The sequence below is a fragment of the Rhamphochromis longiceps genome, linkage group LG20 (genome assembly GCF_057381845.1).
Source record: "Rhamphochromis longiceps isolate RC_006_pf linkage group LG20, R_longiceps_female_GT1.1, whole genome shotgun sequence".
Lineage (NCBI taxonomy): Eukaryota > Metazoa > Chordata > Actinopteri > Cichliformes > Cichlidae > Rhamphochromis > Rhamphochromis longiceps.
In genome coordinates this window covers 26,819,238-26,841,274 of record NC_140576.1, presented here as the reverse complement: position 1 = coordinate 26,841,274, position 22,037 = coordinate 26,819,238, and the positions used below count along the sequence as shown (strand labels likewise).

The 22,037-nt window shown below is 42.9% G+C and overlaps 2 protein-coding genes across 5 annotated transcripts in view; one reads left to right on the top strand and one right to left on the bottom strand.

The window, feature by feature from the left end:
• Positions 1 to 3,248: 3,248 nt before the first annotated feature.
• eif2d (eukaryotic translation initiation factor 2D) overlaps positions 3,249 to 22,037 on the bottom strand; it is a 67,289-nt gene continuing 48,500 nt past the window's right edge. For both annotated transcript variants that reach the window (XM_085393758.1, XM_085393759.1), the window contains exons 14-15: positions 4,024 to 4,198; positions 3,249 to 3,937 (exon numbers count right to left, since the gene is read on the bottom strand). In XM_085393758.1, the coding sequence (XP_085249884.1) occupies positions 3,867 to 3,937; positions 4,024 to 4,198 (246 nt within the window). In that variant the 3' untranslated portion in view covers positions 3,249 to 3,866. The remainder of the gene's footprint in view (positions 3,938 to 4,023; positions 4,199 to 22,037) is intronic.
• LOC146645486 (uncharacterized) lies at positions 5,102 to 19,883 on the top strand. Of its 3 annotated transcripts, none has more exons than XM_085393772.1 (7): positions 5,102 to 5,883; positions 5,986 to 6,027; positions 6,160 to 6,205; positions 6,288 to 6,350; positions 6,433 to 6,495; positions 6,599 to 6,764; positions 17,810 to 19,883. In XM_085393772.1, the coding sequence occupies exons 1-7, from the start codon at positions 5,868 to 5,870 to the stop codon at positions 17,978 to 17,980; spliced, it is 567 nt and encodes a 188-aa protein (XP_085249898.1). In that variant the 5' UTR covers positions 5,102 to 5,867; the 3' UTR covers positions 17,981 to 19,883. The 3 variants fall into 3 exon arrangements, 2 of the variants coding, with proteins under 2 accessions (XP_085249898.1, XP_085249897.1); XM_085393771.1 differs by having other exon boundaries at positions 6,599 to 6,768; XR_014909048.1 differs by lacking the exon at positions 17,810 to 19,883 and having other exon boundaries at positions 5,974 to 6,027; positions 6,599 to 7,294.

The following is a 22,037-nucleotide window of genomic DNA, read 5'->3' as shown; positions in this document are numbered from 1 at the left end:
ATTTCCTCCACAGTGCTCGCCACACCCTTACCCTAAGTGAGTTCATTCACCTGCACACACAACATTCATACTGACGGAGTTCTACATTTTTTATTACAACGTTTTAAATGTCACAATTTGGACAAAAACATACATTTCTATAGCAAGACTTTCCTCAGTATCAATTTTAATGTGAACTGTATTGTACCAGCAGGAAAACATGTGGTTGTGGAGAAACTGACTCATCAGTAGAGGGAGCTCTGACTCTGACAGGTGAAATCAGGGCATGACTTGGATTTTTTACGTTTTTTTCTTGGCATTAAAAAAAGGTATTCCACAGTTGGATTAATAGAAAAAAATCCATATGGTCACACAAAACCCCAGCAAAGACATCGAGCCTGCCCTGAAACCATTTCTTGGTAATTGCAACTATTAAACTTGAATTAGGGATAATGGTATTTATGAGGTTTTGGCAAGATATTATTACAGTTTTTTCTGAATGCTTAAACCCTAACTGTGATTCCTGTACCACAATTCCTAAAACTATTCAGACTTATAGCAAAACCACTCACTGAGTTTGCAAAACTAAAAGCACAAAAACTGCTTTGCACTCAGTTTGCAATTTTGTAACACACACTTTGCAAAACTGTAGGCACAATTCACTGCACAACACTCAATTACCAAATTTCCAACACACTCCTAGCAAAAGTATACACATGTATGGCTATCATTAACACTAATTTGCCAACTGTCTGGCACACTTTCACATGTGAAAACTTTTTTAGATAATTAGTTCACTTTGCAATCAGCCTAAGCACTATAATACAGGTAAGCTGTGTGTGCGGAGTACAATGGAGGGAGCAGAAAGAGTGAGAAGTAGAGGAGGCTGAGGAAGAGGACGTGGAGGTGAAGAAGTAGGATGAAGAGGACGACAAGGACAAGGAGGAGCAAGAGGAAGACGAGGAGGGGGGAGAGGAAGGGTAGGAAGAGTAAGAAATAGAATTGCTGATGACATCAGAGCTACAATAGTGGACCATGTAATCAACCGTGGAATGACCCTGAGGGTAGCTGGCCAACGGGTTCAGCCTAACTCGAGCCGCTACACTGTAGCAAGTACCATAAGGACATCTTGAAATGAGAATCGGTTAGTACAGTCACTTCGCACAAAGATTTGTAGCACTGCCATATGCCAATGAGAAACACACCAATACCATTGATGTAAAAATACTGAAATTGTTACTTTACAGAATTGCTAGATGACCAGATGCTGGGGGCAGAGGAAGCATGTTCACTGCAGACCAAGTAACCCATATAGTCATTATGGCGATTGCAAATAATCCTATACTTGGAAATAAACACTTGTGTTTGTTTTGATGTGTTTGAATAAACACCAGTACTTGAAGTTTGGATCCCTCTATGCTTATGACAGAAGTATGAGCTCAAACTGACATAGCCTACCTTGTGCACAGAGAAAGCAAAAGCCAGATGTGTTTTGTATTCATACCATCAGTGTGCAGTTGGCGCATTGTGTGCTTAGTAGATGATGGCTTGTGTGTACTGTTTGATACAGAAACACCATTTTTACGAAGGTGTGAAGAGTTAATCTAGCTGTGTTTGCTTTTGCAAGAGAACTACAATGTTTTGATTATTGGGTGACAGGTTTTCTTATTTGTGTGAAGAGTTTTGCAAAATTAGCCAATAGTTACAAAAAATGTGCTTAAGCAATCAGAAAAAACTGTAAAAGCAGATTCAGAATAACTTTGGTGGAAAGTAATTTAATGCTATATCTACAACTTCATTTTTATTAATTACACTTCTGATCCTTGTACTTACCAGTGAGCGTTGTTGATAAGCATGTCCATCTGTTTATAACCACAGTGTATCCCCCTTCTAATGGCTGCCTCCAACAGGATGACTCTGTGTCCCGAAGCCAGACTTGTAAACATTTAAAAAGGTCTTGAGCAATAGTTCTGAAACTTTTTGAAGTTTTTATTTGGAAATTCAATTCTTCTTTTTTCTTTCACTAAATTGGTCTTCTATTTGATCATTTTCATAATAAACTTTTTTTTCTTTTGTTAAGCCACTTAACCTTGACCTGTGAATCATTCAAACATAAAAAGATACCTAACTTCACAGGTGCAGGGACGAACCAGTGTTGTGCCTTTACATAACAGAGAGCTTAGAGACAAACCCTTTTTAAATTGCATCTGTAGGTACTGTTTCATAATAGCCTGTCATAAAAACACATCATTTGTTCCCATTTCTTTAGTTCATTCCATAAAAATAATGATATAAAATAATATTGTTAGCCAAAAACTTAAAAGCATTTCTCAGCATGGCACATCGTACAAAGAAAACAAAAACCAAAAATTGAGAAGTGGAAGGAAAGCCTAAACAGGAGAAGGAGAAAAAATTAGTGGCAACTGGACTTATGGGGTAAATTTTTAATTCAAATCATCGTCAGTGGTGTTGGAGAGCTTGTCAAAATTAATGGAATTATGAATGCAGAAAAGCACAGTCAGAATTTGATCCACCATACAAAACCATCTGGGGAAGTATATCTGATTGGCAACAGCTTTATTTTTCAGTATGACAATGATCCCAAACACACTGAAAGTTCAGTAAAAGCATGCCTGGATAGAAAAAACAGATAGTGACAGTCCCCAGAGCCTTGACCTCAATATTACTAAAGCAGTGTGCGATCATCTTGACTGAGAATGGAACAAATGGCAGCCAACATCAAAAGAAAAGCTTTGAATCTTATTCAGGAATCCTGGGGAAATATTCCTGAAGGCTTCCTAAGAAATTACAAGAAATCTTGAGAGCTCAGACTGTGTTTAAGAATAAAGGTAGTCATACCAAATATTGACTGTCAAGCGTGTTAGAATTCTTCATTCTTTGTTTTTGCTTTAAATGTTGTAGAGTATTTCTATCTATTCTTGCACCTATTCCCCATTTGCACAATCCTGCATACGTAAGTCCTTGGCCACCTGCTTAACAGCTTCAAGGTTATTTCTTGAAACAGCTATGTTGATGATTCACAGCTGTACTTTCCCGTTAAGCCACAACCACAAGAGCCTCTACGATTCTACTCAGCTAGTACAATTCAATATAAAATTCTTTGCTTCAAATGATGGTGTTACTTTTGATCAAGATCTCCAAAGTCATCCAGCGTTGCTCTTTTCATCTAACAAAGAAAATCAAACACATCTCTCTTAGTCTGCCATCGATTAGTCCAGAAAGCAGCAGCAGGGATTTAAATAAAGGTGTTTAACTAGTTTAACCTACTTTATTAGTGTGTTTAATTCCAATGCCTGTATGCACAAGATTAAAAAAGCGACTGAGTCTCGCGCAGATTACTTTAATAAACAAAAACCTTGACTATGGCAAGAATAATCACTGTTGATGCTGTGCTTTTAAGTTTGGGTGATATTAAATTACAAATAAACTAGAAATAAATCAGTTTAAAGCAGGTGTTTTTTGTTTCCTTTTGTACAGTCCAGCTGAATATATGACACTTTAATGGTGTGCCTGCTGACAAAACTGCATACAGTCAGCTGTTAGGACACATTTGCCGACAGAGATGTTTCTCAGTACGTCTAAAGCTAAGGAAATTGTTTCCTCTCAATGTTCTTTGTTGCCATCAGAATCCAATTACCTTAAAGTGAAAAACATATTGGTCGTTTTGTCCGACCCCATCATCAACTTTAACCTGAAATACATTTGGGAGCCACAGCAGAACAATAATGAGAACTTCATTCATCCACCTTTAGCATTTGACACCAGATCAGCTTTATTTAAAGGACAGTGAAGAGTTTATTGTAATTCTGTTTACACACAATAAAACAGTTAAACACTTCAAAGTGCTGGTACAATTTGTTGAAATACTATTTTTTCTTGCCACCCTTTGGAGCTTTTTCTAATCCTTGAATGTATTTCCGAGGAATTTGATAATGATCTGAAAGGAGAATAATAGACAAAATGACTTTATTTGTGCAGATGAAGGAATTATGATAAAATACTGAATTCCCTAAAGGTCCATACCCAGCAGCAATTTGCCAACTTGTTGAATCTGGTTTCCTTGGATCTGGACCAAGACTTTGTCCTTGGCTCCGGGGACAGGCTGCAAGACAGAGCTGGCCTGAACTCTATGCTGCAAAACACTGGCGACAACTGCAGGATCCAACCCGTACACTTCCAGGTTCTTCATCAAAGTCACCTACAGGTTGCATATATAAAACAACTAATTAAAATATTTAATCATTCATGTTAACTAGTGAGGTCATTACTATATACAATCTGTATAAATGGAGGGCACTGACAAGTTTATTTTTCAAAACGTAAGATGCACCTATAATATATCATTCATTACTAGATTAAAAAACAAAAACATATACATGATGTGTCTCCAATGACAGCGATCTTGGCTGGGGTGTGGGGATACCACTTTTTTAAAGAATGAAATATCTATTAGCTGGATTGACTGGAAGTTTTGCACAAAGATTTATAGCTCCCATTTTGCTCATTGTTAGGAAAAGAAGAATTACAAAGTTTAGAAAAATTAAGAGACACCTATGGTTTGGAAAACCAAGATTTTTTCAGATATCTCCAAGTCAGGTCCTATTTCAATAGTAATATAAAAACTACAGAAGAACATAGTGAAGGCCTAGTCCCCGTTATAAAATAAGCTTATAAAGGTCAGATTAAAAATAAATTGATTGCTAAACTCTATCGGAACCTACAATCACTTAAGGATCAATCAACCAATTATATTAAAATTAAATGGGAGACGGAGGCTAAAATCAACATATCAGAGGACAGTTGGTTAAATATATGTAGAACACAGATGGAAACTACTAGTTCAGGTTATTGGAGGGAATTCACATGTAACATTTTAGGTTTAGGTTTATTAGGTTTTTTATAACACCCAAAATAAAATACAAACAAAAAGGTCAACTGACAGATGGACAATGCTGGAGAAACTGTGGGGAAAACATGGCAGATCATTTTCATATATTTTGGAAATGCCCAATAATCCAACCATACTGGAGTGAAGTGGTCGAATCAATTTACTTGGTGACTGGTCTCAAATTAAATTTGGATTTCTGTACTGTGTATTTGGGCGATATCCCATCAGCAGCCTCCTTAAGGGACAAAGCGCTTACCAGGAGGTGGCTGGAGAAAGAGCCCCCAACAAAGAAAGATTGGATAGGAATAATGGAGGACATATATAGAATGGAAAAACTTACTTTTTTAACCTCAAAATGGACCAATTTCATAAAAACTGGAGGAAGTGGGAGAGATTTGTTGAAGGTGGTAATGTGGGAAGTAGTAATATACCTGTATATTCACACCTAGCCACACTCTGTAACAGTTAGACAGAGGCGGTTGCAGTTAGCCTCCCAACAGTCTGCAAAAGAAGTCATGAAGCAAACAAAAGAGGCTCCCTTATCAAGAGTATCCCAGCCCAAAGGTGTTTCTTCACAAACAGTTAATTCCATTATCTTATCTCATCATGTATCTACCAGTCTGCAACAGTTAGACTCGATGATTACACATAGATGATTTAACTACATTAGGGGCCAACTGTAGTTCCATACTTTCCACATTTTTTAATTACAAACAAACAAACAGTTAATTCCATTATCTTATCCTATCATGTCAGAGGCCATGTCCAACAGAGTCTCCAAAGACTTTCCACCTTTCTTCCTTACATCCTGCTCTTTTATCTCTACATCTCATAGGTCAACTGAAAGTAGCCCCGCCTATATAAAAACACCCTAATCAGACACCCTGCATTCTTCCACACTACTTCACAACGGGCCCTTGAGAGCATAACACTTCGTTCATCAGCGCGGTCAGCAAACCTAACAGCGTTCTTTTTTAACATGGACAACATATATGGTAAGTAAAACAAGACTATTAATGGATTCTTAAATGTATACCCCAGTATATCATAAAATATTCAAACTGTTTTCTTTTTCTAAACAAAAGCCTGATTTTTAGGAGATTGGCACATCGGGGCACCACACGTGTCACTTACAGAAGGTCTGTGTTTCTTCTTTTTAAAAAACAGTCATCAGTTCACACAAAACAGTCTGTGCCTCATTGTTTTAGAAGCAATCTTACCTGTTTCTCACATAGTAACATTTAAATGTATATTTCTCTTTGTTTCTACAGGATCACAAAGCTATATTGGGCAAACTACACCTCTAAAAAACACAAGGTAAATACGGTGTTACACATGTTTTAAATATATGCGTGTTTGTTTAAACCTTGTATTAACTGGGCTTATCCCCTGGGCACAGGGTCAATAAGTTGTCCAGAAAAACCTACAGAAGCGGGTGCAATAAGACCAAGCCATACGCTAGGTATGTATACAAGTCTCTATACATGACACTCAATTTAAAGGAAGAAAGGTTTTAAATATTTACAAATGTTCTAATACACCAGGCCTGAGACAGAGTACGCAGCGTGTCAAGAACCGGGGCCATCCGGAATAACGCAGAACAATGTGTGAGTATAGGCAAAAATAAATCAAAAGAGCCAAACACATCCTGTTTTTGAAATGATACACCATGTATATATATTTGTTTCTAACACCCTTCTATCTCCACAGTGATCACACAACCCCTTACCACTATGAACCCCATGAAGACCCCTTGATGTTTTTGGAATATTTACGCGATATCGAACTCCCAGAACAACAACAACCAGAAAACCCACAACCTTTGGGCAACAACAGTGACTCGGAAGCAATCTTCATCACAGGACCACACATACCAGTGAGTGAGTGTCTGCCTAGTGATTTCAGCGATGTTTTTGAGTACAGTCTATCAGATTTTAATATAAATGACATACCCACCATGCCAGAACGTCTCAGAAACAACAACAGTGATTCAGACATTGGTTTTGAAGAATGTTGCATAACAGACTCGCAAATATCACAGGCATATGACGCATACTTAAATGCAGCAGCAAACACCTCTACTTTTGAACAGAGCCATTATGCTTCAAAAAATGATATATTATCTTTGATAGATGCTAAACTAAGTCAACATCAACAAACAGTACAGAGGGATGTTCAAGAAATAGCAGCTAAACTCATGCAAGAAATAGCAGCTAAACTTAACGAACATAAACAAGCAGTACAAGTGAACTTGCAAGAAATAGCGGCTATAGTCAACCAACATCAAGAAGCAGTACCGGGGAACTTGCAAGAAATAGCGGGAGTTTTAACTAGTATCCACCAGACAATAAACAATACCTCGGGTGTATTACGTCTCATAAATACCACCATTCTACACTCAACAAAAATATAAACGCAACACCTTTGTTACTGCTCCCATTCCCCATGGGATGGACGCAGAGACCTAAAATTCATTCCAGATACACAATATAACCATCCCTCCCAAACAGTTGTCACAAATCAGTCCAAATGTGTGGTAGTGGGCACAGCTGCTATATTGAGATAATCCATCCCACCTCACAGGTGTGCCACATCAGGATGCTGATCTGACATCATGAGTAGTGCACAGGTGTACCTCAGACTGCCCACAACAAAAGGCCACCCTGGAATGTGCAGTTTTTTGCGCTATTGGGGGTCTGGGGACCCAGAACCGGTCAGTATCTGGTGTGACCACCATTTGCCTCATGCAGTGCAACACATCGTTGCATGGAGTCTATCAGATTGTCAATTGTGGCCTGTGGAATGTTGGTCCACTCCACTTCAATGGCTGTGCGAGGTTGTTGGATATTCGTGGGAACTGGTACACGCTTTCGTATACGCCGGTCAAGCACATCCCGAACATGCTCAATGGGTGACATGTCCAGTGAGTATGCTGGCCATGCAAGAACTGGGACATTCTCAGCTGCCATCTGCCCTGAACAATGTGAACCATGATTCATCCGTGAAGCGCACACCTCTCCAACGTGCCAGACGCCATCGAATGTGAGCATTTGCCCACACAAGTCTGTTACGGCGATGAGCTGGAGTCAGGTCAAGACCCTGATGAGGACGACGGGCATGCAGTTGAGCGTCCCTGAGACGGTTTCTGACAGTTTGTGCAGAAATTGTTTGGTTGTGCAAACCAATTGTTCCAGCAGCTGTCTGGGTGGCTGGTCTCAGACGATCTTGGAGGTGAACCTGCTGGATGTGGAGGTCCTGGGCTGGTGTGGTTACACGAGGTCTGCGGTTGTGAGGCCGGTTGGATGTGCTGCCATATTCTCTGAAACGCCTGTGGAGACGGCTTATGGTTGAGAAATGAACATTCAATGCACGGGCGACAGATCTGGTTGACATTCCTGCTGTCAGCATTAGGGATGGGTACCGGTGTCCGGTGCCATGATGGCACCGGTTCTGACATAAACGGTAGTAACCAGACCGAAAAGCAGCGCACATTTCGGTGCTTTATTTCGGTGCTTTTTTTTCCTGAGCTGTGATACACTTTAGATTCTAGCCAATCATTTTACGTTTCCGAGGATAGTAGGCGGGGCCAGGTACGTACGTTCTGTTAGAGCAGAGCTACAGATTAAAAATGTCCATGGCGAAGCGGTCAAAAGTCTGGCTGTACTTCATAGCAAAATATGCAAACTCAGCAGCAACAAGTGCTTTAAGCTGATACTGTGATACTGTCAAAGGAGGTAACACCTCAAATCCGATGAAACACCTGGCGACGCATAGCGTTTTTTTTAAAAGCCCAGAAATGCGCCGTATTTGATAGCTTGCTGCGAGACCTCACACCGAGCACATCTACTGCGGGTGGGTTGCCTGTTATGCAACATCCCCCAAAAACACGAAGAGGAGAGTCCTGGCCCCTAGCCCTGCCAGTGTAGCAGAAATGATGACGGATGATGGTGGCAGCAGCCGTTCTTCTCTGCGTGAGTAGCTAATTTACGTTGAGTAGGCTAACCACGTTATTACATTAATGCATGTAAGGTGAACTAGCAAACATCATCATAGCTACATGCGGCTGTCCTCTTGTTTGATGGCAGATACTCCCTTCACCCTGGCTAAAAAGGCTAAAATGACCAAAGAAAAAGTGGAAAACAGTTAAACATGAGCGGTTTAGGACAAAGTTTGTGTTTTTTTCCATTGTTTAAGCACTGCTTCCAGCCAAGAGTGATACCATATATGCCCCATAGCTGCAGAAAAGGCTAACATTGTTATATTTTTACAAAAAACAGCTGAACATGAGAGGTTTTTGGACCAATTTTGTGTTCTCCATTCTTTAAGCACCGGTTTGAGCACCGTTTGAGCACCGGCACCGTTTCAAAAGTACCGATTTGGCACCGGTATCGGATAAAACCTAAACGATACCCATCCCTAGTCAGCATGCCAATTGCACGCTCCCTTCATTGCTTGTGGCATCTGTGGCATTTTGCTGTGAGACAAAACTGCACATTCCAGGGTGGCCTTTTGTTGTGGGCAGTATAAGGTACACCTGTGCACTACTCATGATGTCAGATCAGCATCCTGATGTGGCACACCTGTGAGGTGGGATGGATTATCTCAATATAGCAGATGTGCCCACTACTAGGGCTGAACGATATATCGCATTTGCGATAATATCGCGACATGATCAAGTGCAATTTTCTAACCGCAAAGGCTGCGATTATACTGCGATTATATTATACAATTCATGGGCTGCATCCTCCTGAGGCCGCATTTGTAGACCGATTACGTCACAGCGACGCGCCGAAGGCTGTCCAAATTACTACCATATCCCAGAATTCATAGCGCGGCCCAGCCAAACTCCAGTTTCCAGCAATGGCGGCCGCTACTAAGTTTTAAAATTACTCATACTAATCTTTCTGGGTCACAAAATAAACTTTTAACATATTTTCAGGCGAGAAAGTAGTTGTGTAAACATCAAATATCTGCTCGGTTTATCAAGATATCCCATATTTGCAAAAGTGCTTCGACGTTTTCAGAGGCGTCTGCTACCCACCAGCTCGACAGCTAGCCGGGAGCTCGAGGGTTACTGATGCGGCCGAGAACGGCACAACTCCCGGCACATCATTTTCAGATCACCGCGGAGTTTCGCTGCTCGGGTTAAACGTAATATATAAGTCACTTAGACAACCTAAAAATGTTATTGTTGGGCTTTTTTCAGTGTTTTGTTTGTTCGTGAGTAAATCGGTTTGGCTGACATTAAAGTTATTAGATTAGATAAAATAAAACTTTATTAATCCCCCGGGTGGGTTCCTCCTTGGTTTTCACACAGCTGACTAAACGTCAAACAGAAAACTTATTAAACAGAAGTATGAGACAGTCGAGAATTTACACCAGTGTCTGGTTATATTTTAGATAGCAAGAAGCAGACGGCCGAGTTTATTAAACTCCACCGAGACAGCGGTGACGCTAATCAGAACTAGCCTTCTGATTAGCTAATCAGAAGGCTAGACCGTCCAATTTCACGCCTTTAAACTTTAAAGGCGTGTTTGTGTGTGTGTTTATACAATTGCTATTATGTTTGCACTTTATGTGTAATGTTACTGACTGCAGAGATCAGTAAGATGTGTGTATTTTTTATTTATTAGTTTTATTTATTTAATATTATTTTTTAATTGAATGACTGTCTAGTAGTTCACAGATGTCGAAAAACTGAGTGTGGTAAAGCCACTGATTTTTTTTATGTATATTTCTGCAATCTGCACATTGTACTGACTTTCATTTTAATGTTTACACCAGGGTTCCTTGTCAGCACTTTATGCTCAGATGTTTGTAAGCTAAAAATAAACTATTGTGTATGTTCAAATATACTGTTGTGATTGAAGAAGTTAAATAAAAATGTCAGTCATCAATTCATGCATCACCTCATGTCATCATAACAGAGGTCTGTCTTCCAGGAAAGAACAGTTTAAAATTAATGTAATATAGTATTGGCCATACTATATGATGTATTGCTTGTCTTTGTTTAATAATACAGAAGACAAAGACCTTAAAAAATAATCGCATATCGCATCGCAATCGCAATATTGGGGCAAAAAAATCGCAATTAGATTATTTTCCATAATCGTTCAGCCCTACCCACTACCACACATTTGGACTGATTTGTGACCACTGTTTGGGAGGGATGGTTATATTGTGTATCTGGAATGAATTTTAGGTCTCTACGTCCATCCCATGGGGAATGGGAGCAAAAACAAAAGTGTTGCGTTTATACTTTTGTTGAGTGTAAATAGGTGACTTAAAATCCACACCATGGATCCACCCCGTAAATTATTCAAACACAATGATGGTACCTCCAATCAAGCTAAATGGTTTGACTTTGACGCTTTTAACCATGCGGCTGCACAATTAGTAAGCAATTGTCAAGTCTTGCATGCAACACTTAATAGTCTCGCTGCAGCATGTAGCGGTGTGTCTAATGAGCCCGCCTGTCCAACTCATTCTGAACCCGTTGCTGATGATGCTGTTGATCAACCAGCCGAAACACATTCGGATTTGCCTGTAGCCACTGGTGTTACTGTTGCAGGGACTGTTGTTACTCAAGCTGCCGCCGATTGCCTTATTACCGGAGCTTCTGTCACGCCTGATAGGGTCTGTGCACCTAGCGCACATGCTCATCTGGCTGCTGACACTACTGCAGATACTGAGGCTGCTGTTGTTGAGACATCACCACACAGCCCCTCAAACAATGGAAATACCTTAAGTGTTATCCATTCACAAACAGGTGCTGCAGCTGTCGGACCCCTTGTTCAGTCTGGGTCTGGCAGTCACAGTCAGCTTAGCATCAGAGAGATACCTAATTTCAACGCCCGAGAACTGCGCGAGCGCCTTGATTTTAGGGACATAAGTCTCGATGATCCAGAACAAGTGCCAGAAAGAGTTAGAAGTTGCTTAGCTAATGTGATAGATAGAGCAGTGGCTGGATCTCAGCAGGCTTGTGTTCTAAATGTGGTCCTACGTGGGCCCTCACTGGCTTCTGATGTTCAAGCTGTTTTAAATCCTGATAATCAGTATGATCCTGACCTGTTTCTCGAACAAATAGCACAAGTTATGCAAAGTAACGATGAATCTATCAGTGATGATGAATTAGAGTTTATTGTCACGGTTGCACAAAACAGTAGCGGTGGGGCTCGCTTAAAACTGGCAAACATTCCTTATGATGAGATTCTCTCAAAGAAGGGTAAACATTTGTACACACCAAACAACACGCACAACAATTTGTGCTTTTCACTGTGCATAGCCCATTCATTAAACCCAACATCCCCTGAGCATGAAAAACATGCTACTGCTAAACAGTTACATGCTCAAGTAGGTCTATGCGACACACAGACAGTATCATTCTCTGATGTCTGCAAATTTGAGAAGCACCTAAACATTAAGATAGTAATCTATTATCACGTAAACGTCAGCTTAGTTTCTTCACACACGATGAGCCAAATCCAAACACTGTAATGCTGTACCTACACAATGAACACTATCACCTGATTGAAAAGCCAGCAGCTTTTCTCGGGGCATCCTATGTGTGTAATTTTTGTTACAATACATATGAATCACCGCTCTATCACAGCTGTAAACATAGATGCAACGTATGTTTCACACTCTGTCACCACCACAGTGGTACCACAGTGAAATGCAGTGACTGTAACCGCGTCTGCAAATCACAACACTGTTACCAACAACACAAATTACCAGAAATAAAACACAACATGGTCCCGTGTGACAATATGAAGCATTGCATGAGTTGCGGTGTCACATATAAAGAATCAAAAAAATCACCACACAGATGTGTCCAGCCTAAATGCGAGCACTGCCGCGAGCCTAAATTAGCAGGGGACTCTGAGCATCAGTGTTTCATACAGCCCGTTGAACAACAGAAACCTTGTGATAAATATATTTTATATGATTTTGAGACACGGTATCACAACGGCAAACATGAGGCCAACTTTGTGTGTGCGTCTGATCTGAAGGGCAACAAGTTCACATTTAATACATTAAAATGTGTGGAGGCGTTTGTGCAGCATTACAGACGCCCGAGGTTTCGGGGGTACACTTTCATAGCACATAATGCATCTGGCTTTGATAACTACATACTTTTGGAGTACTTTGTCAAGCAATGTATAACACCTACCGTCACAATGAGAGGGAGCCGTGTGATTCTGATGCATGACAGGGACTATGACCAGCGGTGGATTGATTCGTTCAGCTTTTTGCCCATGGGTCTTGCCAAAATACCCTCTGCTTTAGGTTTTCAAGACCTGCAGAAGGGTCATTTCCCACACAGATTCAACACTAGGGATAATGAGTATTATGTTGGTCCATACCCAAACCCCTCCTTCTACGGCTATGAGCGCATGTCTGAAAGTGATAAGGTGAGCTTCATGGAATAGTACCAGACCGCCTCACAGAAACCCTTTGATTTTCAGACCGAACTCAGGCGCTACTGTGTTAATGATGTTGACGTCCTGCGTAAAGCATGCAGCATTTATCGTGACACGCTGCTGGATTGTACACAGGTTGATCCATTCATGCACACCACCCTGGCTGCATTCAGTATAGGTGTGTATAAAACACTGTTTCTGCCTAGAGACATGCTCGCTCTCATGTATGATGGTGCATACGTTGAGCAGAATAAGACGTTTTCAAACGTCTCTATTGAATGGCTTCAATATGTGACCCACACAAACAACACAGTGATAAAACACGCTCTCAGAGGAGGCGAGCATAGGGTTGGACTGTATTTTGTGGACGGCTTTGACCCCACAACTAACACGGCTTACGAATTTGCAGGATGTTTTCACCACGGATGTGTTAAATGCTACCCCGAGAGTGAAGTTAATCCTGTCAGCAAAGCATCCTATGGACTGCTGCACCGTATGTTTTGTGACAAAGTGGATGCACTGAGATCGCAATACCATTTGCCCGTTGTTGTGATGTGGGAGTGTGAATGGGCTGCCCTGAAGCAGACAGACCCTGCAGTTGTGGCTTTCATGCACACATACAGAAGGCCAGAACGCCTAAATCCCCGAGACGCCCTTTTTGGCGGTCGCACAAATGCTCTAAAACTGTACCACAAGGCTGCGTGTGATGAAAAAATATTTTACTACGACTTCACCAGCCTCTATCCCACAGTGCAATCTAAAAAAGATTATCCTGTAGGACACCCTCAAATCATTTACAGCAACTTTGACAGGCTAGAAAATTATTTCGGCTTTGTTAAATGCACAGTACTGCCACCAAGAGGGCTTTTTCACCCCGTCCTTCCCTACAGGTGCCACGGTAAACTGATGTTTCCACTCTGCAGCATGTGCGCTGAAGACCAGAATCAGCTCACTGCCTGCGGGCACAGTGACAGTGAACAGGTGTTGAAAGGTACATGGGTCTCATTTGAGCTTGAAAAAGCTGTTGAGCAGGTTTTTTCAAGCTCAAATGAGACCCATGTACCTTTCAACACCCGTTCACTGTCACTGTGCCTGAACTGTCACTGCTTTAGATGTAGAAATGTTGCTATTACAAGTGTATTCTAAAAATCTTAAACTAAGAGCCCATCAAATTAAGTTTATGGATTATTGTACATTACAGGCAAAACGTATGATTGCATTAAATTGGAAAACATCAGATCCTCCTGCTATTGGTGCTTGGATAAATTCTTTGGCACAGTGTATGGCAATGGAAAGGATAACGTACTTTCTCAAAAACAAGTTAAAATATTTTGATGAAATTTGGAAGCCATTTAAAAACTTTATAAAAGAAGTAAACATCGGACAACTCCTGCAGGAGTGTGGATGAGGAGAAAATTGTTTAGTATGTGCTAGCTATTTCTATTGTCTACTTTTTTTTTCTCTCCTTTCTTTTTTGTTTCCTTGAATATGCATAAATGCCACATATTGTACAAATGTATACATATTCTATGTGGGGTTTTTTTTTTTTTTTTTTTTTTGTTGTAGGTTTGGAAGAGAGCAGGGTGGGAGGTGAGGGCGGGGAAAAAGGGTTCCTATTACAGCAGCATATTATTGGGAAAACAAACCTTTGTATGTTGTTGCAAAAAGCAATAAAATTTATATTTAAAAAAAAAAGAAAAAGCTGTTGAGCAAGGATACAAGCTTGTTTCTATTGATGAGGTGTGGCATTTCCCCAACAAGACTGACACATTGTTTAAAGACTATGTGAAAGCCTTTCTAAAACTTAAACAGGAGGCCTCGGGGTATCCAGAACATGTGAAAACCCCTAACGAACAGCAAGAATACATAGACATGTATCATGAAAAGGAGGGAATAATGCTAGATCCGTCCAAAATATGCGTAAATAAAGCTGTTTGAAACTGCAACAAGCTGTTGCTAAACTCGTTATGGGGTTGTTTCAGTATGAGGTCAAACATGGCGTCATCTGAGCTCATCACAGACCCGTCCAGGTTTAGCCAGCTAATGTTCAGCAACCAGTACGACATGCGGCAGTTTTGTTTCATCTCCTGCTCTGGGCACCTTTGATCAGCTCCATCACCTAGTGGGGGGTCATAGTTTGGTCCCGCCTTCACTGTTGTGATTGGTGTGGGGGTAGGGACAGGCTTAGGGCGTTGGGGGGTTCCCCGGAGGCATCTTCCTTGGGGGGCTCAACCCGGGGTAGCGGTCATGTCCGGTTAGGGGCTCTGTTGGCTCTCAGGTGACTGTTTCCTCGCGGCTGCGTGCAGCGGGGCTAGGGGAGGGTCTGTGCTGACGGACGTGGGTTACTGACCTGGTAGCCTGGCTGCCCCTGGGTGGGTCCGGGATGGGCGTGAGGTTCTGGGGGCGCTCCGTCTCTGGGCTGGGGCCCGGGCCGGGCCTCGGGGGCTTGGGTCCTGGTTGGTGTGTTGCCGGGGTTGTGGGCGGGTGGGTGTATGGGGGCCCAGCCCTGGAGCAGGGTGCCGCCGGTGCGTCGAGCCACCTGGGGGGCTCTTCAACTGGTGGGGGAGATTGTCACATCTTGCAGGAACTTTCCTCTCTTCAGGAACTCTCTCTGCAGGAGGGGGAGATACAGGAGAGGTGGAGGAAAATCTCAGCCTGGGCGTTTATTGTCTTATGTAGTCTGGAAGATGAGTGGATGGTGAGGTGGGTGCAGTTTTCTCTGTGGTGGGGTTGGGTGGACTGTCCCGGGCTCTGTAGGTCCGGGAGGCGCTGCTGCACTGGGCCCCGGTCTGGATGGGCCTGGGCCCCCTTTCCCTGGCGGGTCGCGGAGTATGGGGGTGCCTACTGGGGTCAGCGGGGGAGCTGGCCCCAGGGAGGGGTCACTTGCCCCTCCCTTCCTTCCCTCCCCATCTCCAGCTGCCTCCCTCTTCCCGCTCCACCACAACCACCCACACATGCAGGACCTTGGAATAGGGGTATGTCACCAGGGTGCAGAGGAGGCTACCCCCCCCCCCCCCCCCCCCCTCTGTCCCCTTCTGGCTGCCTCTGCCTCAATTTTATCCCACAACTTAGACATTCACATTACTCACACTCTCATTACACATACAGTACATATAGGATCTTGGGGGTGGGCACGATACACGGAATCCAAATTACCATCAGGGTGTACACCTCACCCCTGGCGTCGTTGCCCACCTCTCAATTTTAAATACACGTAGACATTGAGGGCTAGCAGGAGGGACCATGCGCTTACCTGCTGCTCTCTGGCAGGTAGCTCCATGCCCTCCTGGGTTTTAAATGCACCTTAGAACACACATGCATCAACACTACAATGAGCGGGTGGAGGGAGGTTTGGAGTCTTCTCTCACCCCCATTTTCTGCGGCCTGCTGGAGCGGGGGGGCTAGGAGGAGGAGTTGGCCGTCCGACTGCGGTCTGGAGTGTGGGGCCTCCCTGCTGCTGCGGAGTCGGGGCGGTCTGCCTCCCCCCACCACAGGGAAAAGGGTAACACCACCTGGGTCTGGGTGCAGTTCCCCCCTCCAGGGGCAAGGGTACCTAGACCCGGTTCGTAGAGTACGCTTGGGGAGTGTGATCGTGTGTACAGCGTCTCTTTATGTCTGTCTCCACGTTGGTTGAGTGTGGAGTAAGTGCATATGAGAGCATGAGGGTGGGAATGGATGTTTATATCTGTGTGTGCCTGTATGTCTGTGTCTATATGTCAGGTTGGGTGTCAGACGCCACCTCTCTGGGGACATCTCAGGCCCTCCAAGGTTTGGAGGCCTATCTCCCCCCACCACCACTTCCCCTGCCAGTGGCGGACTCCCTCAGACATTGGTGCGTTGGTGGTTCTTTGTGTCTGGGGATGGGCGTCCAGGTACACACCGGCTCACTCCTTGGCGGCCACTTATCGGGGCCTGGAGCCTGGGGCTCGCTCGGGCCACTTCGGAGGTGGGGTGCCCCCGGCCTCCCGGCCTGGGGCTCGGTCACTCAGGCACGGCTGGCTGCCGGCGGAGCTCACGGGCGCGTCACTGCAACTCCCCCTGGCTTCTGCTCCGCGGCTGCTGAGTGAGCCCTCGTCTGGGACTCTCCTCAGCTCTTTCTGGGACAATGGCGCGGCTGCCCCTCTGTTGGTCTTCCTTGGTCTCTTGTGTTCTGGGGGCCTCTGGATGTCTGGAGTTTTGATCTCCTCCATACCTGCTTCATGCCCTGGAGGACGGGGCTGTGGCCCCCCCACACCCTCTAGCAGATCATTACATGAAGGAACCTTTTAAAAAAACAAGCGTGTCCATGCTCACAGGGGTACACACGGGTGATCACACCCACAAACTACACCCTTTTTGGCTCCTACCTCAAAGCACACTGTGTTCTGTTGATCTTATGTGCTGCACAATAATGTTTAATATTTAGTATTTACTGTCATATTCCCATATATCATTGTGATGTTGTTTATTCTATTACTCTTGTTCTCTTCTGCTTGTTTTCTTTTTTCTTTCTCAGCAGGTGATCCAGGTGATCGATATATGCATTTTTTCTTTTCTTTTTTTTCTGCCCGTTCTGTTGGTTTTTGTCTTTTGCCCTTCTCCCCTGTCCCTCTTCTCAGCTGTTTCTCTTTCCCTCTTTCTTTCTCCCCTTCTTTCCCCCAGTCAAGTCTGTCCCGTATTCAGTAAGTGAAAATAAAATAAACAATAAAAGGTGAATCAAATGGACCATTACGGCAAGGCTGGGATGGTCAATTTGGTAAAGTAAATCCGTTGGGCATCTTTCTTTGCCTTTAGACAACAATTCTGATGGCAAAAGAGCCAAACGGGACAGGCAAAAGAAAAAAAAAAGAAAAAAAAAGAAAAAAGTTTTGTTTCATCTCTGATGACGTCACCATGGTGCAGTGGCGCCACGCCGATGGTAGAGCTTCCCGTGTGAAAGACGTTAATGTCTTTGTGGGCGCCATGACCACTGCACATGCCAGACTCATGCTGTATGGTTTGTTAGAAAACTTGCAGCAGCGTGTGCTGCATTGTGATACAGACAGTGTCATTTTCACAGCACGCCCTGGCGACTGGATGCCTCCTCTAGGTCCTTTTCTGGGGGATCTCACCAGCGAATTAGCTTCTGGGCAGGGGGGTGTGGAGGATCACATAGTGGAATTTGTTTCCGGTGGGCCAAAATGCTACGCGTATCACACATCGCTGGGCAAAACACAGGTCAAATGTAAAGGCGTAACACTGAATGCGCAAAACTCCAAAGTTGTCACCCACGAATCCTTGAAAGGTTTAGTCCACAAGTTTGTAGCCAATCAGGCATCAGACGCACACCTAGTGGCTATGTCTGATAATATCAAACGCAATAAAAAGAAGCTTCATTTGAAGAATGAAACCGTTGTGAAGAAGCTTAAGGTTGTCTACAACAAGCACCGTGTGCTCCCAGACTATACAACCCTGCCTTATGGATTTTAAATTAGATCAGGGGTTTGATGCCAGGTTGCAGCACCCGTTCAGCATGGTGGTCAGTGGTCCCAGTAACTGCGGCAAGACTTTTTTTTGTCAAAAATGTCATTGAAAATGCTTCCAGGATTATTTCACACAGCATTGATAACATTGTGTATATATACTCATGCTGGCAGCCACTATATGACCAACTTCTTAAGATAAGAGACATAAACTTTGTTAACGGTATACCCGAATCTCTGGCTGATGACACCCTTCTGCCTACAGACAAGAATAATTTGTTAATTATAGACGATGTAATGAACGATGCCGCCAACAATTTAGAAGTACAAAATGTGTTCACAAAGTATGTGCATCATAGGAATTTGAGTTGTATATATCTGGTTCAGAATTTGTTTATTCAAGGAAAATCCAGTAGAACTATTTCCTTGAACACTAACTGTTGTGATATTTTGATACCATGGTAGCATTTACAGGATATTGTTTTATTGTGATATTATACAGGAAAACTGTTACTCAATAAGGCCCATTTACTAGTTGTTTTTCTCTTTCTCTCTGACCCATGTATTGATGTGTAAGAATCACAGGCTGGTACCCCAAGGTCGAAAATACCACAGAGACGAGACCACTTCCTTACTCCCATCCTCCCTTCCTTATCTTTTAGAAAAGAGCTTGTTAAAAAGCCAGGTGGTTTGTTTCAGAATTTACTAATGAAAGAACTCTGTATTCTATGTCTAGGAGTGTATTTTGCTGGGATGATCATAAATTGTAACTGAAGAGATAAACTACACAAAGGATACTTCTTTGCTCACAAGGCAGGAAGACGTTTCCTTATTTGGTCTGTACCGGTTTGAACTGAGAACATGCTGACACACGAACCTTTTTCCTCTATATAAGCTGTTGTGTACTTAATAAACCTTTGAGTTGATTATGGGAAAGCAACCTGAAGCAGTCTGTGTTTCCTTGTTCTCCCAAGCTACTCCCGGCGCTGTAACTAACCCGCTGAACGGCATACCTGAGTGTTACTTTGAATAATTAGGAGTCTTATAAGGAAAGGACAAAACTCTGCTTATCGCTCACGCCACGGAGGAAACCCGGGATGGAAATTTCCTTCAAATTTGGTGTCAGAAGTGGGATCCTGACGAAGGTAAATATGCATCTTTTATATTTATATAAGACCGTATTATACCTCTCTCAGTGATCAACCTATAAAAGAAACGGGATATGCTGACGAAGTTTCACTTAGTGATCCAGAGAGATACACTGACGACTTCCTTAGTCCCCGAATAAAGTAAATTAAAAGCAGAAAGACACAGGAAGTTGCCTGTTGTATTGCGAGAAGCTGCTCGTTAAGTGAGAAGTTGCTCACCCAAACAAAAATTGCTAGCAATAAATTTAAAGTAACCTCAGCTGTGCCGCAGCAAAATACTAACATAAATCCTTCAAAGCGTGTAAACCCCTCTGGAAATCACTGAACATGGGTCAGAATAATTCAAAGACCATAGACAGGTCCGATAAAAAATCGAAATTACCTGTAAAACCAAAAAATAATAAAATTAAATTTAAAGTTTCAAATAACGGCTCAGTACGCCTCCCACTTCCGGTCACGTGCAACTCACGTCCGCGAATCGGTGAAGACTTCCATGATTACGTAACCAGAACATGCGGAAGTACTTACGTGACTGACTTTGTTTACAACTTAAGAACTGTAAGTACAATGCATTCTAATCTCTTTTCGGAGCCCTATCCCGAACGATTATCGCCAGAAACCAGGTCAGTAGAAATGTTGAATACCATTTGCGATAAGAAAAGTAGTCTGCTTAAAAAGTCCTGTAGAAAATATATGATAGAATGAAGTAGTCTATCAAAAGTTGAGCAATGAAATAATACCCAGATTCGGAATACCTCACCAAATTAACAGTGATAGAGGACCTTCATTCACATCAGAAGTAATTCAAAAGTGTGCTAAAACTTTAATGACCTGGATCAAATTACTTCCTCAAGTCCTCTGTGAGATTAGAATGACTCCATCTGCAGTAACCAAATTATCTCCATTTGAAATAAGACCGTTTCCAACACCATGGTCAGCTTCCAGAGGGGCACCGCTATTAGAAGGTGATGTATATTGCATTGTCCGACTATGTTCACAATCTGGTAGAAACACTGAATAATAACTATCAGAAAGTTTGTCTTTCTCAGCCTCTCCCCTCCACAGCTACAAGTGGAGACCAGGGGATGCGGTGTTGGTGAAGCCGCTAAAACCAAGGACACTCTGGGAGGCCGCGCGTTTTCCAGCCCCCAGGCTGTACTGGCAGTGACGAGAACCAGCATCCTTACGGACGGACAACCTCAGTGGATTCATGCCAGCAGGGTTAAGACCAGCCCAATCGGACCATCTCAGGCGTCGGATCAAGCAGACGACATCTCCGGCAGGCCAGCGCCCGGATCCAATACACCTACACACACGCAATCACTGATTAACACACAACGCCTGAAAGAGCCAAGGTTCAGAGCTCTTTGATCCTTCACGTGAACAAGAACAAGGTATTCGAACATTCAGCAGGAACAGAAAGCCGAGAGTACCACATGATGTCTAATCTGATAAAGCCAGACTCATTCCATCCTGATAATGGAGAAAATGAAATGCCCATTGTCATCACACGACGCTTATTCAATGTCTCTCGAACCTGGGACCAGGCCAGGAGACGACTGAAGAACTGTGTTTTTCCTATATATTTTCTTATATATTTAGGTTATTTATCATATCTATCGCATTAACTTTAGGATTTTTCTTTGCTATTTTGTATTGTAGACTGCAACCATGTACACATTTCTGCAGGTCATATTTTGCTGACGATACCTCATGCTCTATTTTGCAAGACACCTACTTAATGCACTCCTCACGTTCCCTAAAATCAGTAAATGACAACATAGACGCCACTAATAAACCATTTTATGCACCCCCTAGAGCAGGAGCTAACGCCTGGTATGAAAATGCCAGAATAGCCGCTCGTGACTTAGGAAACAGTAACTGTTATGTCTGTTCAAAAGGTAATCCAGAACAGGTTATAGTAGGATACCCCATATCCGGTTTCCCCCTCACTGAGGGACTAGAGAAAATCGGCGGAGATAATGCTCTCCTTAAAGACACTTTACAGTTGACTCTGAGCCCTCTCGATTGCCTACTTAGACACACACACACACCAACTAACCCTGAGACTCCATTAGGCGAATTATTGAAGTTATCTAATGACACCGCAGGGACCTGCGCCCCAATGAAACGCCCC